This window comes from Scyliorhinus torazame, chromosome 4 (genome assembly GCF_047496885.1).
Source record: "Scyliorhinus torazame isolate Kashiwa2021f chromosome 4, sScyTor2.1, whole genome shotgun sequence".
NCBI lineage: Eukaryota > Metazoa > Chordata > Chondrichthyes > Carcharhiniformes > Scyliorhinidae > Scyliorhinus > Scyliorhinus torazame.
In genome coordinates, this window is record NC_092710.1 from 108,828,495 (window position 1) to 108,845,463 (window position 16,969).

The 16,969-nt window shown below is 52.4% G+C and overlaps 1 protein-coding gene across 1 annotated transcript in view; it reads right to left on the bottom strand.

The window, feature by feature from the left end:
- Positions 1-15,637, bottom strand: part of cog2 (component of oligomeric golgi complex 2) — a 94,001-nt gene extending 78,364 nt beyond the window's left edge. The window contains exon 1 of the mRNA XM_072498457.1: positions 15,474-15,637. Within this exon, the coding sequence (XP_072354558.1) occupies positions 15,474-15,557 (84 nt within the window). The 5' untranslated portion in view covers positions 15,558-15,637. The remainder of the gene's footprint in view (positions 1-15,473) is intronic.
- Positions 15,638-16,969: the final 1,332 nt, after the last annotated feature.

Below are 16,969 nucleotides of genomic sequence, written 5' to 3' on the forward strand. Positions count from 1 at the left end.
GGAGCAAGGGGGATCAGGGACCGGGAGCAAGGGGGATCAGGGACCGGGAGCAAGGGGGATCAGGGACCGGGAGCAAGGGGGATCAGGGACCGGGAGCAAGGGGGATCAGGGACCGGGAGCAAGGGGGATCAGGGACCGGGAGCAAGGGGGATCAGGGACCGGGAGCAAGGGGGATCAGGGACCGGGAGCAAGGGGGATCAGGGACCAGGAGCAAGGGGGATCAGGGACCGGGAGTAAGGGGGATCAGGGACCGGGAGTAAGGGGGATCAGGGACCGGGAGTAAGGGGGATCAGGGACCGGGAGTAAGGGGGATCAGTGCCAGGGACAGGGAGTAAGGGGGATCAGTGCGAAGGTTAATGGAGGGAGTGAGGGTGATCAGAGCCAGGGACAGGGAGTGAGGGGGATCAGTGCCAGTGTTTGTGCAGGGAGTGGGGGGGGGGGGGGGGGGGGGGGATCAGAGTCAGGGTTAGTGGAGGGAGTGAGGCGGGGGGGGGGGGTCAGAGTCAGGAACAGTGCAGGGAGTGAGAGGATCAATGCCAGGGTTAGTGCAGGGTGATCAGCCAGGGACAGTGCAGGGCGTGAGGAAGATCAGTGTCTGGGTTATGCAGGAAGGGAAGGAGATCTGAGCCAGGGACAGGGAGTGGGGGTATCAGAGTCAGGGCTAGTGGAGAGAGAGTGGGGGGGGGGGGGGGTCCAGAATCAGGTTTAATGCAGGGAGTGAGGGGGGTCAGTGCCAGGGTTAACACAGGGAGTGAGGGGATCAGCGTTAGGATTAGTGTGGGGAGTGAGGGAGAATATAGAAAATAGGAGCAGGAAAAGGCAATGCAGCCCTTCCAGCCTGATCTTCCATTCATTATGATCATGGCCGATCATCCAACTCAGTAACCTGTTCTTGCATTCTCTCCATATCCTTTGAACCCTTTAGCCCAAGAGCTACATCTAATTCATTCTTGAAAACATTCAATGTTTAGGCATCACATGCTTTCTGTGGTAGTGAATTCCACAGGCCACGACTCTGGGTGAAGAAATTTCTCCTCATCTCACTCCTAAATGGTTTATCCCTTATCTTTAGACTGTGACCCCAAATTTAACACTACAAATACCTAACCACATAACTTATTACATCATACAAGTAGTTTTCTTCGTTCACAATTATGCGTCAAATTGTACAATGATTTAACCAAAATAAAGACAATAACTTCAACAGCATCATGAGAATCTATATTAAAAGTACTTTTATTCCAAATTTTCAATTTTTTCCACTTACAACAATGACAAACCCACCCAACACATTAGACCCCTCCACCCAGCCGTACCTCCCCACACCCCTCCCTCCGCAGTTGATGGTAACCAACTCTCCAAAATGCAGAATAAACAAACCCCAACCTTTGAGAAACCCATCACTCGCCACAGTTAGAGAAAATGTCACCTTCTCCAGGGCTAAAAACTCCAGCAAGTCCCCCCACCACACCGAGGCACAGGCTGGAGAAGCTGACCTCCAACCCAACAAGATCCGCCTGCAAGCAATCAGTGAGGGGCAGGCTAAAACATCTGTCGCTGCACCCGTCTGCAACTCTGGCCCGTCCGACACCCGAATGTGGCCTCCAGGGGATCGGGCTCCACATCTATGGACAACACCGCCGAGATGGTGCTGAAAAAGCGCTCTCCAAAACCTTTCCAACTTCGGGCAGGACCAAAACATATGATTTGATTTATTGTCACATGCGCCGAAGTACAGTGAAAAGTATTTTTCTGTGGCCGAGGGAACGTACACAGTAGACACAATAATAATCAACAGAGAACATTGACAAATGGTACATCGACAAAACAGTGATTGGTTACAGTGCGGAACAAGGGGCCAAACACAGCAAATACATGAGCAAGAGCAGCATAGGGCGTCGTGAATAGTGTTCTTACAGGGAACAGATCAGTCCGAGGGGGAGTCGTTGAGGAGTATTGTAGCTGTGGAGAAGAAGCTGTTCCTATGTCTGGATGTGCGAGTCTTCAGACTTCTGTACCTTCTGTCTGATGGAAGGGTCTGGGTGGGAGGGTTCTCTGATAATGCTGTCTGCCATTCTGAGGTAGTGGGAGGTGTATACAGAATCAATGTGTGGGTGATGATATAGAGATGCCGTTGTTGGACTGGGGTGAGCACAGTAGGAAGTCTTACAACACCAGGTTAAAGTCCAACAGGTTTTTTTCGAATCACTAGCTTTCGGAGCGCTGCTCCTTCCTCAGGTGAATGAAGAGGTATGTTCCAGAAAAAAAAAATATTCAAAAGATCCAGAGATGGGGTAACCCCAGGTTAAAGAGGTGTGAATTACATCAAGCCAGGATAGTTGGTAGGATTTCGCAGGCCAGATGGTGGGGGATGAATGTAATGCGACATGAATCCCAGGTCCCGGTTGAAGCCGCACTCATGTGTGCGGAACTTGGCTCTAAGTTTCTGCTTGGCGATTCTGCATTGTCGCGCGTCCCGAAGGCCGCCTTGGAGAACGCTTACCCGGAGATCAGAGGCTGAATGCCCTAGGCTGCTGAAGTGTTCCCCAACTGGAAGGGAACATTCCTGCCTGGTGATTGTTGCGCGATGTCAGTTCATTCGTTGTCGCAGCGTCTGCATGGTCTCGCCAATGTACCACGCTTCGGGACATCCTTTCCTGCAGCGTATGGAGGTAGATAATGTTGGCCGAGTCGCACGAGTATGTACCGCGTACCTGGTGGGTGGTGTTCTCACGTGTAATGATGGTATCCATGTCGATGATCTGGCACGTCTTGCAGAGATTGCCATGGCAGGGTTGTGTGGTGTCATGGTCACTGTTCTGAAGGCTGGGTAGTTTGCTGCAAATAATGGTTTGTTTGAGGTGCCCGGTTGTTTGAAGGCAAGTAGTGGGGGTGTGGGGATGACCTTGGCAAGATGTTCATCGTCATCAATGACGTGTTGAAGGCTGTGAAGAAGATGACGTAGTTTCTCCGCTCCGGGAAAGTACTGGACGACGAAGGGTATTCTGTCAGTTGTGTCCCGTGTTTGTCTTCTGAGGAGGTTGGTGCGGTTTTTTGCTGTGGCGTGTTGGAACTGTCGATCGATGAGTCGAGCGCCATATCCCGTTCGTACGAGAGTATCTTTCAGCGTCTGTAGATGGCTGTTATGCTCGTCTGAGCAGATCCTGTGTATACGGAGGGCTTGTCCATATGGGGATGGCTTCTTTAATGTGTTTAGGGTGGAAGCTGGAGAAGTGGAGCATTGTGAGGTTATCCATGGGCTTACGGTAAAGCCAAGTGCTGAGGTGACCGTCCTTGATGGAGACGAGTGTGTCCAAGAATGCAACTGATTTTGGAGAGTAGTCCATGGCGAGTCTGATGGTTGGATGGAACTTATTAATGTCATCGTGTAGTCGTTTCAGTGATTCCTCGCTGTGGGTCCAAAGGAAAAAAATGTCATCGATGTATCTGGTATATAACGTTGGTTGAAGGTCCTGTGCGGTGAGTAGGTCTTTTTCAAACTTGTGCATGAAGATGTTGGCGTATTGGGGTGCGAATTTGGTCCCCATGGCTGTTCCGTGCGTCTGGATGAAGAACTTGTTGTCGAAGGTGAAGACGTTGTGATCCAGAATGAAGCGGGTGAATTGTAGAATTGCGCCTGGAGATTGGCAGTTGTCGGTGTTGAGTACGGAGGCTGTTGCAGCAATGCCGCCGTCATGGGGGATGCTGGTGTAGAGTGCCGAGACCTCCATTGTGACGAGGAATGTTCCTGGTTCAACTGGTCCATGGGTGCTGAGTTTCTGGAGGAAGTCGGTCATGTCGCGACAGAAGCTGGGCGTACCTTGTACGATGGGTTTCAAGATGCCCTCGATGTAGCCAGAGAGTTCTCACATTGCCTGAAACGATAGGACGGCCTGGTGTGTTGGCCTTGTGTATTTTCAGGAGGCAGTAGAGATCTCTAACGCGGGGAGTACGTGGGATGAGAGCACGTAGGGTGCTCTGAAGATCTGGATCCAAGGTCTTGATCAGTCTGTTGAGTTGGCGGATGTGTTCCTTGGTCGGATCTGCGGGTAACTGTCTGTAGCGTTCCTGGTTGTTGTCGGTATACTTCTTTGCAGTAGTCCGTTCTGTTCAGAATTACAGTGGCCCCTCCTTTGTCTGCTGGTTTGATGACGATGCTGCGGTTGGTCTTGAGAGCGCGGATGGCATTGCGCTGTACTTGGGTGATGTTCGGGGCGGTCTTGTGAATGCGACTGATGAATCTGGTAATGTGGGGGTGGCAAGTTTGCGTGATGCGTTGGGCTGAGTTCACCACACTTTGCAGTTTCTTGCGATCTTGGACCGAGCAGTTGCCATACCCGGCTGTGATGCAGCTGGATAGGATGCTCTCTACCGCACATCTGTAGAAGTTTGTGAGATCATTATTCCAACAAGACTAATAACCAAACTCCGCTATGCCAAATTTCTTTAGCTTCTGTAGGAAGTAGAGACGTTCTTGGGCTTTGTTGACTGTTGCATCAACGTGAGTGGACCAGGACTGACTGTTGGTGATGGTGACCCCCAGGAACTTAAAGCTATCGACCATCTCCACTTCGGAGTCATTGATGCAGACGGGAGGGTGTGTCGTGCTGCGCTTCCTGAAGTCGATGGTCAGCTCCTTGGTATTTCCAACGTTTAGAGAGAGACAGTTTTCGGTACACCATGCAACCAAGTGATTTATCTCCCTCCTGTAATCTGATTCGTTGTTGTTTGAGATGCGGCCCACCTCAGTCGTATCATCCGTAAACTTATAGATTGAGTTGGAGTTAAATTTTGCTACACAGTCATGTGTGTACAGGGAGTACAGTAGAGGACTGAACACACATCCTTGCAGGGCTCCGGTGTTGAGGACTATTGTGGAGGAGGTGCTGTTGCCTATCCTGACAGATTGCGGTCTGTTGGTGAGGAAGTCGAGGATCCAGCTGCACAGGGAGAGGTCAAGTCCAAGATTGCAGAGTTTGGTTATTAGTCTTGTTGGGATAATGGTGTTGAAGGCAGAGCTGTAGTCTATGAACAGCCGTCTTACATAGGTGTCCTTGTTGTTGAGGTGTTCGAGTGCTGATTGCAGAGCCAGTGAGATAGCGTCTGCTGTGGACCAGTTGTGGTGATAGGCAAACTGCGGTGAAACGAGACCATCTGGGAGGCTGGCATTGATCCGTCTCATGACTAGCCGCTCGAAGCATTTTGTGATAACAGACGTCAGGGCCACCGGTCGGTAGTCGTTGAGGCAGGCTGCCTTGTTCTTCTTTGGTACTGGTATTATGGTGGTCTTCTTTAAGGAGGTGGGGACCTCAGAGCGGAGGAGTGAGGTGGTGAAGATATCTGCAAATGCACTCGCCAGCTGGTCTGCGCAGGCTCCGAGTGCGCGTCCAGGGACTCCGTCGGGGCCCGTCGCTTTCCGCGGATTCACTTTCAGGAAGGCAGCTCTTACCTCGGAGGCTGTAATAGTGGGTATGGGTGTATCCAGGGCTGTTGGGCAGGTGGCACTGATACATTGGCTGACTGCTCAAAGCAGGCACAGAACTTGTTCAGATCATCGGGTAGGGATGCTCCAGCCCCAGATATTCTGCCCGGCCTTGCTTTATAGCCTGTGATCTTGTGTAGGCCCTGCCACAGTCATTGTGGGTTAGTGTCGTTGGCCTGAGACTCCAGTTTGATGCGGTATTGCCCTTTTGCATCCCTGATGGCTTTCTGTACGTTGTACCTGGATTTCTTATATAGGTCAGGGTCGTCAGACTTGAACGCCTCCATCCGGAACTTCAGCAGGGAGTGAATCTTTTGGTTGAGTCAAGGTTTCCGATTGGGGAATATCCGTACCACCCCCTCAAACAGCTGGCCCATCCTGGACTTTGTCAGGTGCACCCTGTACATACCGAACGCTGTATCAACCCCAACCTCGCACACAAAGCCGAGGCATCAACCCTCATCAGCACCATACCCCGCAATACCTCCTTCAGTGCTGCCGCCCCCCAGCTCTTCCTCCAAAATACATTATCCCACACTAAAAGCCGTTGCCAGCATCCAAAATCCCGACCCCCTACATGAGCCTACCTCCATCCTTACTCATAAAGCCCCCACCTCCCTATTCCATCCCTGAATCTTCTCTGCATTCGCCGCCCAAAAATAGTACATCAGATTCAGGAGGCCCACCCCACCGACTGTCACCATCTCTGCAACTTCCCAATCCTGGCCACCTTCCCCGCCCATACAAACAAGGAGATTAGCCTACCCCGCCATTGAAAAACACCTTAAGCAAAAAGCACTGAAACAAGAACAACAATTTTGGTAAGATGTTCATCTTCACCATCTGCACCCGGCCCACCAACGACAGAGGAAGGTTCTCCCACCTTAACAAATCAGCCTTCACCCTCCCCACCAAGCTAGTAAAATTCAACTTCCGAGGACCTGCCCAGTCCAGGCCACCTGCACAGATACCTAAAGTGAGACTCTGCCACACGGAATGGCAACCACCCCCCCCTCTCCCCCCACAACCCAGCCCCTAGAGAGGAAACCACAAAATACTCACTTTTCCCCAAATTCAGTTTATACACTGAGAACGTCCCAAATCTTAGAAGCAAACCCATTATGTTCCCCACTGATTTCCCGGCTCCAAAATGTATGACATATCATCCGTGTACAAGGACACCCTATGCTCCACCCCTCACTGTCCCCTTCCACAACTCTGATCTCCTCTGCGCAATGGCCAAGGGCTCTATTGCCAACCCAAACAGAAGGTGGGGGACATGGGGCACGCCTGTCTCGTTCCCTGATGCAATGAAATTCCTGAATTCATATCATTCATGCGCATGCTCACCATCAGCTCCTAATGCAGCAACTGTACCAATGCCATAAACTTCAGCCCAATCTCCAACTCCATAATCAGATAACTCCACTCCACGCGATTAAACACATTGTCTGCAACAAATGCCACCACCAATTGCCTTTCCTCTGCCAGAGAAAGCACCACTTTCAGCAGCCGCCTCACATTTGATGACAACTGACTGCCCTTAACGAAACCTGTCTGGTCCTCCCCAATTTCCCTCGGAAGGCACACCTCCAACCTTAACGTCAGCACCTTTGCCAATATCTTGGCGTCCACATTCAGCAGAGATATGGGCCAGTACAACCTACACTCTAACGGGTCCTTATCCTTCTTAAGCAGCAATGAGATGGGAGGTCAGCCCCATCATTTTCGGCAAGACCCCCCCTGACTATCACGTCTTCGAACATTTCCACCAGCAACAGCACCAGTTTGTCCTTAAATTTCTTGTAAAATTCAACCTTGAACCCATCCAGGCCCGCAGCCTTCCCAGCCTTCTCTTCCTCGACCCCCACCGGATCCTCCTGTCCCGCCTTCTCCACTTCACCCAACTTCGGGCACTCTAACCCTTCCAAAAATTCCCTCATCTCCCGCTCATCCTCTGGTGGCTCCAGCTATACAAGCCCCTATAAAACTCCTCAAACACCTTGTTTTTTTTTTTATAAAACATTTTATTGAGGTATGTGTGATTTTGTAACAATAACAAAAGAAAGTGTACATACAAATATAAACATAGTGCAAAGGCCATCTTCCTCCCTCACAGGTCCCACTTTTCTTACACACTAATCTAAACAAACCCCCCCCCCCCCTCTCTCAGCTGACAACTAATTTTCTCTAAAGAAGTCACCTCCAGCCGAACCCGGACATTGACCCTCTCAGGGCGAACTTGATTTTCTCTCGACAGAGAAAGCTAGCTATGTCAGTGAGCCAGGTCTCGGACTTCGGGGGCTTGGAGTCCCTCCAAGCTAATAGTATCCATCTCTGGGCTACGAAGGAGGCAAAGGCCAGAACGTCTGCCTCTTTCTCCTCCTGGATTCCCGGATCTTCTGACACTCTGAAAATTGCCGCCTCTGGGCTCGGTGCCACCCTTGTTTTTAACACCTTGGACATGACATCCACAAACCCCTGCCAGAATCCCCTGATCAGAGATCACAATTGCCGAGTACTCTGCCCTCTTAACTCTGGCCAACATCGCCTCCCCACCACGTAAAAGTCAATCTTTGCGAACACCTTCTGCACCGGGGAGAAAAACAAACACTCCCGATTCCACGAGTGTAAAAATCTCCATGGAGCAACCTCCCCCACCATCTCACTCCCAAGGCCGGCCAACAGCTTCGCCCCCTCCAACGTGGCCAGTTGACGTGGCTGGGACCTGTCTACCCTCGATGCCACTGTGTTCCAAACCCCCCAAAATAAACTCATGGGTATCCAAATCCAGGATTGCCGCCAGTGTTTTCTTCAAGAACCCAGCATCATCCCAATTGGGAGCCTATACACGTGTCAACGCCACCAACCTCACCCTCCATGTGTCGGGAGGGTCGCGGAGCGACTCGGTCGGAACATTCCCAATCATGGAAGAGGCGCCCAATGGCCGTGACCAGCTTTTAAGAATGTCAGCTGCGATCGGCTTTTAAGTTGAGAATGCCATCTGCAACTGGCCTTTAAATGGAGTCTTCCCACCAGAAGCGGTGGCAAAGATCAGGCACTACACTGACATCATGAACGTCCGTTCTTTGGGCGTAAAATCACAGAGCAGAGATTCTTCCATTTTGTAGCTGCCAGCAAGTAACAGGACTGTGAAGAACTGAAAATGGATAGTTTTGTAATAAGAGAGGGCCATAGACACAAACAGACCTGGATCTCACAACTGAATCTACTGCTTAGGAAAGTCCATTGCAAGTCAAAGTAATGCTGGTGTGAGGCGTATACTGAGCTCCAGAGCCTCTGGTGAACAACCCATTAAGAACAAACTGAAATCAGGAACAAAGGTGATTTCTTGAGGTACCGCTTTGTGTCAATACGAATCAGTTTGCAAACCCATGTGCGTTATATGCAGACAACTTTTCAATTCTAAATGAACGGAATCTCGAATTGCAAGGGAAGGATGATGATTGCTTTTGACACTATGAAGAAATAGATGCCTTCCAAAAGTCTTTGGCAAGTGGGAGTACAAAGCCAAAACTGCTACATGTTCGACACACTGCTACGACACAAAGAAAACAGTGTTAGTAAGGGAACTATCAATAGACTGGCAAGCCTTATTCAGTTGCAGCTGGTTGCGCTGATTAACTGCTTTTCTCACTACTTTCCAGAGGAGACGTTTTAGATTTTGAAAGAGTGGGTGAAAAATCCTTTTGAACTTGAGACCCCAATTATTAACTTATAACTGACTCCAAATGGAGAGATTGAACTGCGCCTCACCTGTGACAGCACATTAAAAACACGCCACACGTCCATGAGGCTGTCAGCATTCTGGAGTAGCGTCTCCAAGGAGAATCCAGTGCTTTGTAAAACAAGCATTTTGGGTTGCTATTGCTCTACATAACGACCTACATGTGCGAGGTTGGAATATCCGTCCGCACCAAGATGAAGACAGCATTACCCTCTCCTCCTGTGAACCTAATTAGAGTGAGATTGTGAGGACCGAGCAAGTTCACCTGCTAAAGGTAAGTGAAAATGGTGTGCTGCAAAGGTCGGCCGGCATGGGTCACGAAGGTTGACTGGCTAGTAAAATTGAGTCCCGGGGGAAAAGGTTTTAAAAACACTACTTCAAACAGCTCAATTCCTCAGTCAAATATTCCATTTTCCCTGACTGATTCTCAATTGTTTTCATCAGTTCTATTTGTTCATTTGCAAATTCCTCGTTATCTTCCGACAATGATGCATACGAATCACTAGTTCTACCTACCAATCTACTTTGTAAAAGTAATGTTCAAATTTCTTTTGGCCATGTCATCTGTTTAGCATCCTTCTCAAATGAAACAAAGAATGCTTCCAGATCATTTTCGTCAAACTTTGGAACAGCTTGTATAAATTTAATAATTTCCCCACTAGGTTCATGTCTACCTCCTTCCTCAACCTGTTCTGATGTCTCTGCTTTAACTTCCACCATTTTAAGCTGAAATTCACTCACATTCCTTTTTTCTTTCTGCCATTGCTAATTTTTCCATTTCCTATTCCCTCTGAAAAGCTCTGTGTTTCTTTCCTCGGTTTCCTTTTCTTTTCCTGCATCTCTAGATCAAGTTTTTTCATTTCTATTTCTTTTTGTAATTACATTTTAGCCAATTCAATTCCCTCACATTCAGAGAATTTGGTCTATCTGACAACTCTTGCACATATAAATGTTTCGCTATGCTTGCAATGATGACAGTTTTCCTAGTCCTTGCAGGTAATCCCAATTCCAATTCGTCTGCCAGTTCAGTTAACCGACTTTTGGTTACTTTCTGTAAACCAGTCAGAGTCAAATCTTTCATATTTAGGAAAGTCTTCCCAATTTCCAATGCCATTTTGTATTCTAACCTGTACAATATATCTCACAGTAACTCCAATTCTTTGTCCAGTACCTCAGTACCCCACTTCCTATTTTTTAAGGATTCACAGATCCCACCTCTAACAATAAATTCCAGATCAAGTTTTACTATTCAGCATCCAGTGACCGTTTCTCCTTGTTTTGCAATCCTGCAAGAGCTCCCACTTTTGTCACCATCCCAGTTGATGTTATAACTGGGTAGGAAGATTCCAGAATGGAGCCCTGGTGCAAAAGACCGTATGCTTTTCTTTTTTTTATAAAACGTGGAGGAACAGAGAGTCACAGGACCATTAATTCGTTTTTTTAAAAGAAAAAAATGTTTATTGAACAGGAAAAGTTGGATTATAATACAATGCTCCTTTACTCCCCCTTATCTTAACAAATACACACAGATTTAAAAATTAACATGGATTACAAAGTACATCTTAAGCTACAATGGTCACGTTAATACAAAAAGTCTCTTTTAAACACACAAGATGTTCAAATACACATAGTCCACTCTGAACCCAAGTTAGTGCCTATGGATTTCTCCTCATAAACCCTCCAGATTATGACACATGAAAGGGTCAAAACTTCAATCCCGCAAACACGTTTGAAAATCTTCTCTCACAATAAGGCTTTCCCTCAGCAGTCGGCATTCCGAAATCCAGTCCAGGTTTTACAAACGACATTTGTAAACAAAGCTTCCACTCCACTTTTAACAGTTAGTCCAGTCCAGGGTTTTACACCAACCACCTTTAGGTTTCCTTTGTCTTAACCGCTTTTACACAAACTCTGAGATCCAGCTATGGATTTCCATAGTATTTTAACATGTTCCACAGGCTGTAAAATCACACAAACCTGAAATGACATCAGATATCTTTCTGGAGTCTTAGCCTTCCTCTCACCTCTGGCTGTCTTTATTGAACAGTGCTCTATTCTAATAACATAGAACATAGAAAATACAGCACAGAACAGGCCCTTCGGCCCACGATGTTGTGCCGAACCTTTGTCCTAATAAAAATAATAAGTTTTAATCTCAGACTACTTGGAAACTTCTCTTCAGGTCTCCAGTTTCCTTAATTAGCTATGTACTGGTGTTCTTAACCGTGACTCCATGATATGGCTTTTCTTCTGTTAATGCTGGGAGATAGGTTCCCTCTCTAGACTACAACCCAACAGCTTCCAGCAGAGCTGTCACAGCTGCCTTCGCTCTCACTATATCTCTTCAATTGCAATCAAATTAGCGAAACTAAAACTTAAAATATTTCTACCTTACAAGGCCCTGGTTGCTAAGCTACCACCACTGGTTTATTTATTCTTTATGCCGTAGCTCTGTCTAAACACAATAGAAACACAGTTGGAACTTAAGCAACCCCCATCCTACAAACATCTATGTCCACAAGGAATCTATTTTTTAAAATATAAATTAGAGTACCCAGTTCTTTTTTTCAAATTAAGGGGCAATTTGGCATGGACAATTCATCTATCCTGCACATCTTTGGGTTGTGGGGGTGAGACCCACACCGACACGGGGAGAATGTGCAAACTTCTCAGGGACAATGACCCAGGGCCGGGATCGAATCCGGGTCCTTGACGCCGTGAGGCAGCAGTGCTAACCACTGCGCTACGTGCCACCCTTCCAGCATTAATCTAACTAAAGCACTTTCAAGCTCAGAGACATTAAATGAAATACACTTAAAACTACTTGCTTCTAATGTTTACAATACAAATCTAATTCCCTTGAAACTAACTTCATTTTCCTAACAATACAGATTCCACATCGTTGGAGCTAATATCTTTCCTCACTTCTGCGTTAATTTCCTCTTTAACTAGCATTGCCACCCCACTGCCTTTTCCTTTTTGTCTGTCGTTCCTAAATACTGAATATCCCTGGATGTTCAATTCCCATCTCTGGCCACCCTGCAAATATCTCCATAATCCCAACAACATAATACCAGTTTACATCTATTTGATTGATTAATTCACCCACTTTATTGCAAATGCTGCCTGCATTAAGGCACAAAGCTGTAAGGCTTTGACATTTCTTGTTCCATTTCCACTATTTTTCACTGTAGCCCTGTTTGATTCTGGCCCTTGATTTCTCTACCTATCACTTTTCTCATTCCCCTTTCTGTCTTTTGTTCTTGTCCATGTTTCCCCCGCCTCGGACTCCTTTGCATAGGTTACCACCCCCCTGCCATTTTGTAACCAGATGTAACCAGTTCATTTTGTACTGGTCCAACCTCCCAGAACCCATCCCAATTTCCCAGGAATCTGAAACCATCCCCCTCGAACCATCTCTTCAGCCACGTATTCATCCAATATGTCCTGTCATTTCTGCTGATTAGCCCATGCACTAGTAGTAATCCCGACATCACTACCGTTGAGGTCCGACTATTCACCTTACTGCCTAACTCCCTACATTCTGCTTTTAGGATTTCATCCCTTTTTTTAAACCTACGTTGTTTGTATCAATGTTTACCACGACCACAGATTATTCACCCTCCCCCTCCAGAATTTCGCCTGGCCGCTCTGAGGCATCCTTGACACTAGCACCAGGGAGGCAACATATCATCTTGGAGTCCCATTGGTAGCCACAGAGATGCCCAGCTTCACTCCTTACAATTACGAGGGTTAGTGCAGGCGAGGGCGATCGGTGCGAGGGGCAGTGAGCGAGGGGGGGACGGACAGTGAGCGAGGGGGGGGGGGGGGAGACAGTGAGCGAGGGGGGGGGGGGGGAGACAGTGAGCGAGGGGGGGGGACAGTGAGCGAGGGGGGGGACAGTGAGCGAGGGGGGGGACAGTGAGCGAGGGGGGGGGACGGTGAGGGGGGGGGGACGGTGAGGGGGGGGGGACGGTGAGGGGGGGGGGACGGTGAGGGGGGGGGGGACGGTGAGGGGGGGGGGGGACGGTGAGGGGGGGGGGGACGGTGAGGGGGGGGGGGACGGTGAGGGGGGGGACGACGGTGAGGGGGGGGACGACGGTGAGGGGGGGGACGACGGTGAGGGGGGGGGGGACGGTGAGGGGGGGGAGACGGTGGGGGGGGGGGGGACGGTGAGGGGGGGGGGACGGTGAGGGGGGGGGGCACGGTGAGGGGGGGGGCACGGTGAGGGGGGGGGCACGGTGAGGGGGGGGGGCACGGTGAGGGGGGGGGCACGGTGAGGGGGGGGCACGGTGAGGGGGGGGCACGGTGAGGGGGGGGCACGGTGAGGGGGGGGCACGGTGAGGGGGGGGGCACGGTGAGGGGGGGGCACGGTGAGGGGGGGGCACGGTGAGGGGGGGGCACGGTGAGGGGGGGGCACGGTGAGGGGGGGGCACGGTGAGGGGGGGGCACGGTGAGGGGGGGGGCACGGTGAGGGGGGGGGGGCACGGTGAGGGGGGGGGGCACGGTGAGGGGGGGGGGCACGGTGAGGGGGGGGGGGCACGGTGAGGGGGGGGGGGCACGGTGAGGGGGGGGGGGCACGGTGAGGGGGGGGGGCACGGTGAGGGGGGGGGGGCACGGTGAGGGGGGGGGGGACGGTGAGGGGGGGGGGACGGTGAGGGGGGGGGGGACGGTGAGGGGGGGGGGACGGTGAGGGGGGGGGGGACGGTGAGGGGGGGGGGGACGGTGAGGGGGGGGGGGACGGTGAGGGGGGGGGGGGGGACGGTGAGGGGGGGGGGGGGACGGTGAGGGGGGGGGGGGGACGGTGAGGGGGGGGGGGGACGGTGAGGGGGGGGGGGGGACGGTGAGGGGGGGGGGGGAGACGGTGAGGGGGGGGGGGACGGTGAGAGGGGGGGGGACGGTGAGGGGGGGGGGACGGTGAGGGGGGGGGGACGGTGAGGGGGGGGGGGACGGTGAGGGGGGGGGGACGGTGAGGGGGGGGGGGACGGTGAGGGGGGGGGACGGTGAGGGGGACGGGACGGTGAGGGGGACGGGACGGTGAGGGGGACGGGACGGTGAGGGGGACGGGACGGTGAGGGGGACGGGACGGTGAGGGGGGACGGGACGACGGTGAGGGGGGACGGGACGACGGTGAGGGGGGACGGGACGACGGTGAGGGGGGACGGGACGACGGTGAGGGGGGACGGGACGGTGAGGGGGGGGGGGGACGGTGAGGGGGGGGGGGGACGGTGAGGGGGGGGGGGACGGTGAGGGGGGGGGGGACGGTGAGGGGGGGGGGGGACGGTGAGGGGGGGGGGGACGGTGAGGGGGGGGGGGACGGTGAGGGGGGGGGGGACGGTGGGGGGGGGGGGGGACGGTGAGGGGGGGGGGGGACGGTGAGGGGGGGGGGGACGGTGAGGGGGGGGGGGACGGTGAGGGGGGGGGGACGGTGAGGGGGGGGGGACGGTGAGGGGGGGGGGACGGTGAGGGGGGGGGGACGGTGAGGGGGGGGGGACGGTGAGGGGGGGGACGGACGGTGAGGGGGGGGACGGACGGTGAGGGGGGGACGGACGGTGAGGGGGGGACGGACGGTGAGGGGGGGGACGGACGGTGAGGGGGGGGGACGGACGGTGAGGGGGGGGACGGACGGTGAGGGGGGGGACGGACAGTGAGGGGGGGGGGACGGTGAGGGGGGGGGGACGGTGAGGGGGGGGGGGACGGTGAGGGGGGGGGGGGGGCGGTGAGGGGGGGGGGGCGGTGAGGGGGGGGGGGACGGTGAGGGGGGGGGCGGCGGTGGGGGGGGGGAGACGGTGAGGGGGGGGAGACGGTGAGGGGGGGGAGACGGTGAGGGGGGGGGAGACGGTGAGGGGGGGGGAGACGGTGAGGGGGGGGGGGAGACGGTGAGGGGGGGGAGACGGTATGGGGGGGGAGACAGTGAGGGGGGGGGAGACGGTGAGGGGGGGGGGACGGGGAAGGGGGGGCGGTGAGGGGGGGCGGTGAGGGGGGGCACGGGGACGGTGAGGGGGGGGGACAGGGAAGGGGGGGCGGTGAGGGGGGGGGGACGGGGAAGGGGGGGGGACAGTGAGTGAGGGGGGGGGACAGTGAGGGGGGGGGGGAAGACAGTGAGGGGGGGGACAGTGAGGGGGGGGGGGGGGAGAGGGGGGGGGAGAGGGGGGGGCAGTGTCAGGGTTAGTGCAGGATGGTCGGGGGTAGTTTGGTTCGAGGTGTTGGCTGCCGGTGCGCTCGATGTGGCGGCAGCTTTACCTTCATAAACTCGTCCTTGTTGAAGCAAAGCGAGTCGGGCCCCGTGGGGAGGCTTATCAGCCCTGCCGCCCGGCGCGTCTCCATTCTCCGCTTGTTTTAATCCAAACCCCGGCCTAAACTTCCGTCGACATGGCACCTGCCACAATCGACGAGGATGTCGGGGATGAAGAGATGTCTTGTCTCGGAGACTCCACCAACAGCGCCCTCTACAGCCCCGGAGGACCAGTAACATCCCACAGGAGCTTGAAGCATACAATTCACATCTTCAATTCACTCCTGGCTGACAGCTGCTTCTGAAAGACATCAGTTGCATGTAATCCCCTTGCACAACTTCAGGACGTCCGAAAGTTCTTTTTTACAGCATTTATATCGCGCGTTTTAATGTAGTTGGACATCTGAAAGATGGACACCTAACTACATAAGGGCAGGTGACCAAATCTTGAGAAAAGAGGTGGATCTTAAGGAGCATTTTAAAGGAAGAAAGATAAATATTTAGATAGAGGATGGTTTTGAGAGATTATTTTTGAGCTGAAGGCAAGGCCACCATGGTAGCATAGTGGTTAGCACAGTTGCTTCACAGCTGCAGGGTCCCAGGTTCGATTCCCAGCTTGGGTCACTGTCTGTGCGGAGTCTGCACGTTCTCTCTGTGTCCGCATGGGTTTCCTCCGGACGCTCCAGTTTGCTCCCACAGACCAAAGATGTGCGGCTTAGATGGATTGACCATGTTAAATGCCCTTAGTGTTCAAAAAGATTAAGTGGGGTTACTAGGTTACGGGGACAGGGTGGAGGTGTGGGCTTGAGTAGGGTTCTCTTTCCAAGGGCCAATGCAGACTCGATGGGCCGAATGGTCTCCTTCTACACTGTAAATTCTATGATTGATTATGAAAGTCAGAGATGCAGAAGAGGTAAGAATTGGAGGATCTCAGGGAACTCAGAGTACATCCAGTGAAGTGCTTGAAAATGAAAATCACTTATTGTCATAAGTAAGCTTCAAACAAAGTTACTGTGAAAAACCCCTAGTCGCCACATTCCATCACCTGTTCGGGGAGGCTGATACAGGAATTGAACCGTGCTACTGGTCTGCCTTCAAAGCCAGCGATTTAGCCTTGTGCTAACCAGCCCCACACTTCTGAAGTGTGTTTCTGTAGCAGTGTTGCTTGAGGGTGTCATGGATGTTTCAAAAGATGTTTCCCCAAATTCAACCATGAACAATGCATTGGTGTGTGTGTATTTTATTAAACGTGAAATGATAAATTTAGGTTAAAATAACCTGGCAGCAGGGCAGCACGGTGGCGCAGTGGATAGCACTGCTGCCTCACGGCGCCGAGGTCCCAGGTTCGATACCGGCTCTGGGTCACTGTGTGTGGAGTTTGCACATTCTCCCCGTGTTGCGTGGGTTTCGCTCCCACAACCCAGGATAGGAGGACTGGCCATGCTAAATTGCCCCTTAATTGGAAAAAATGAATTGGATACTCTAAATTTTTTTTTAAACCTGG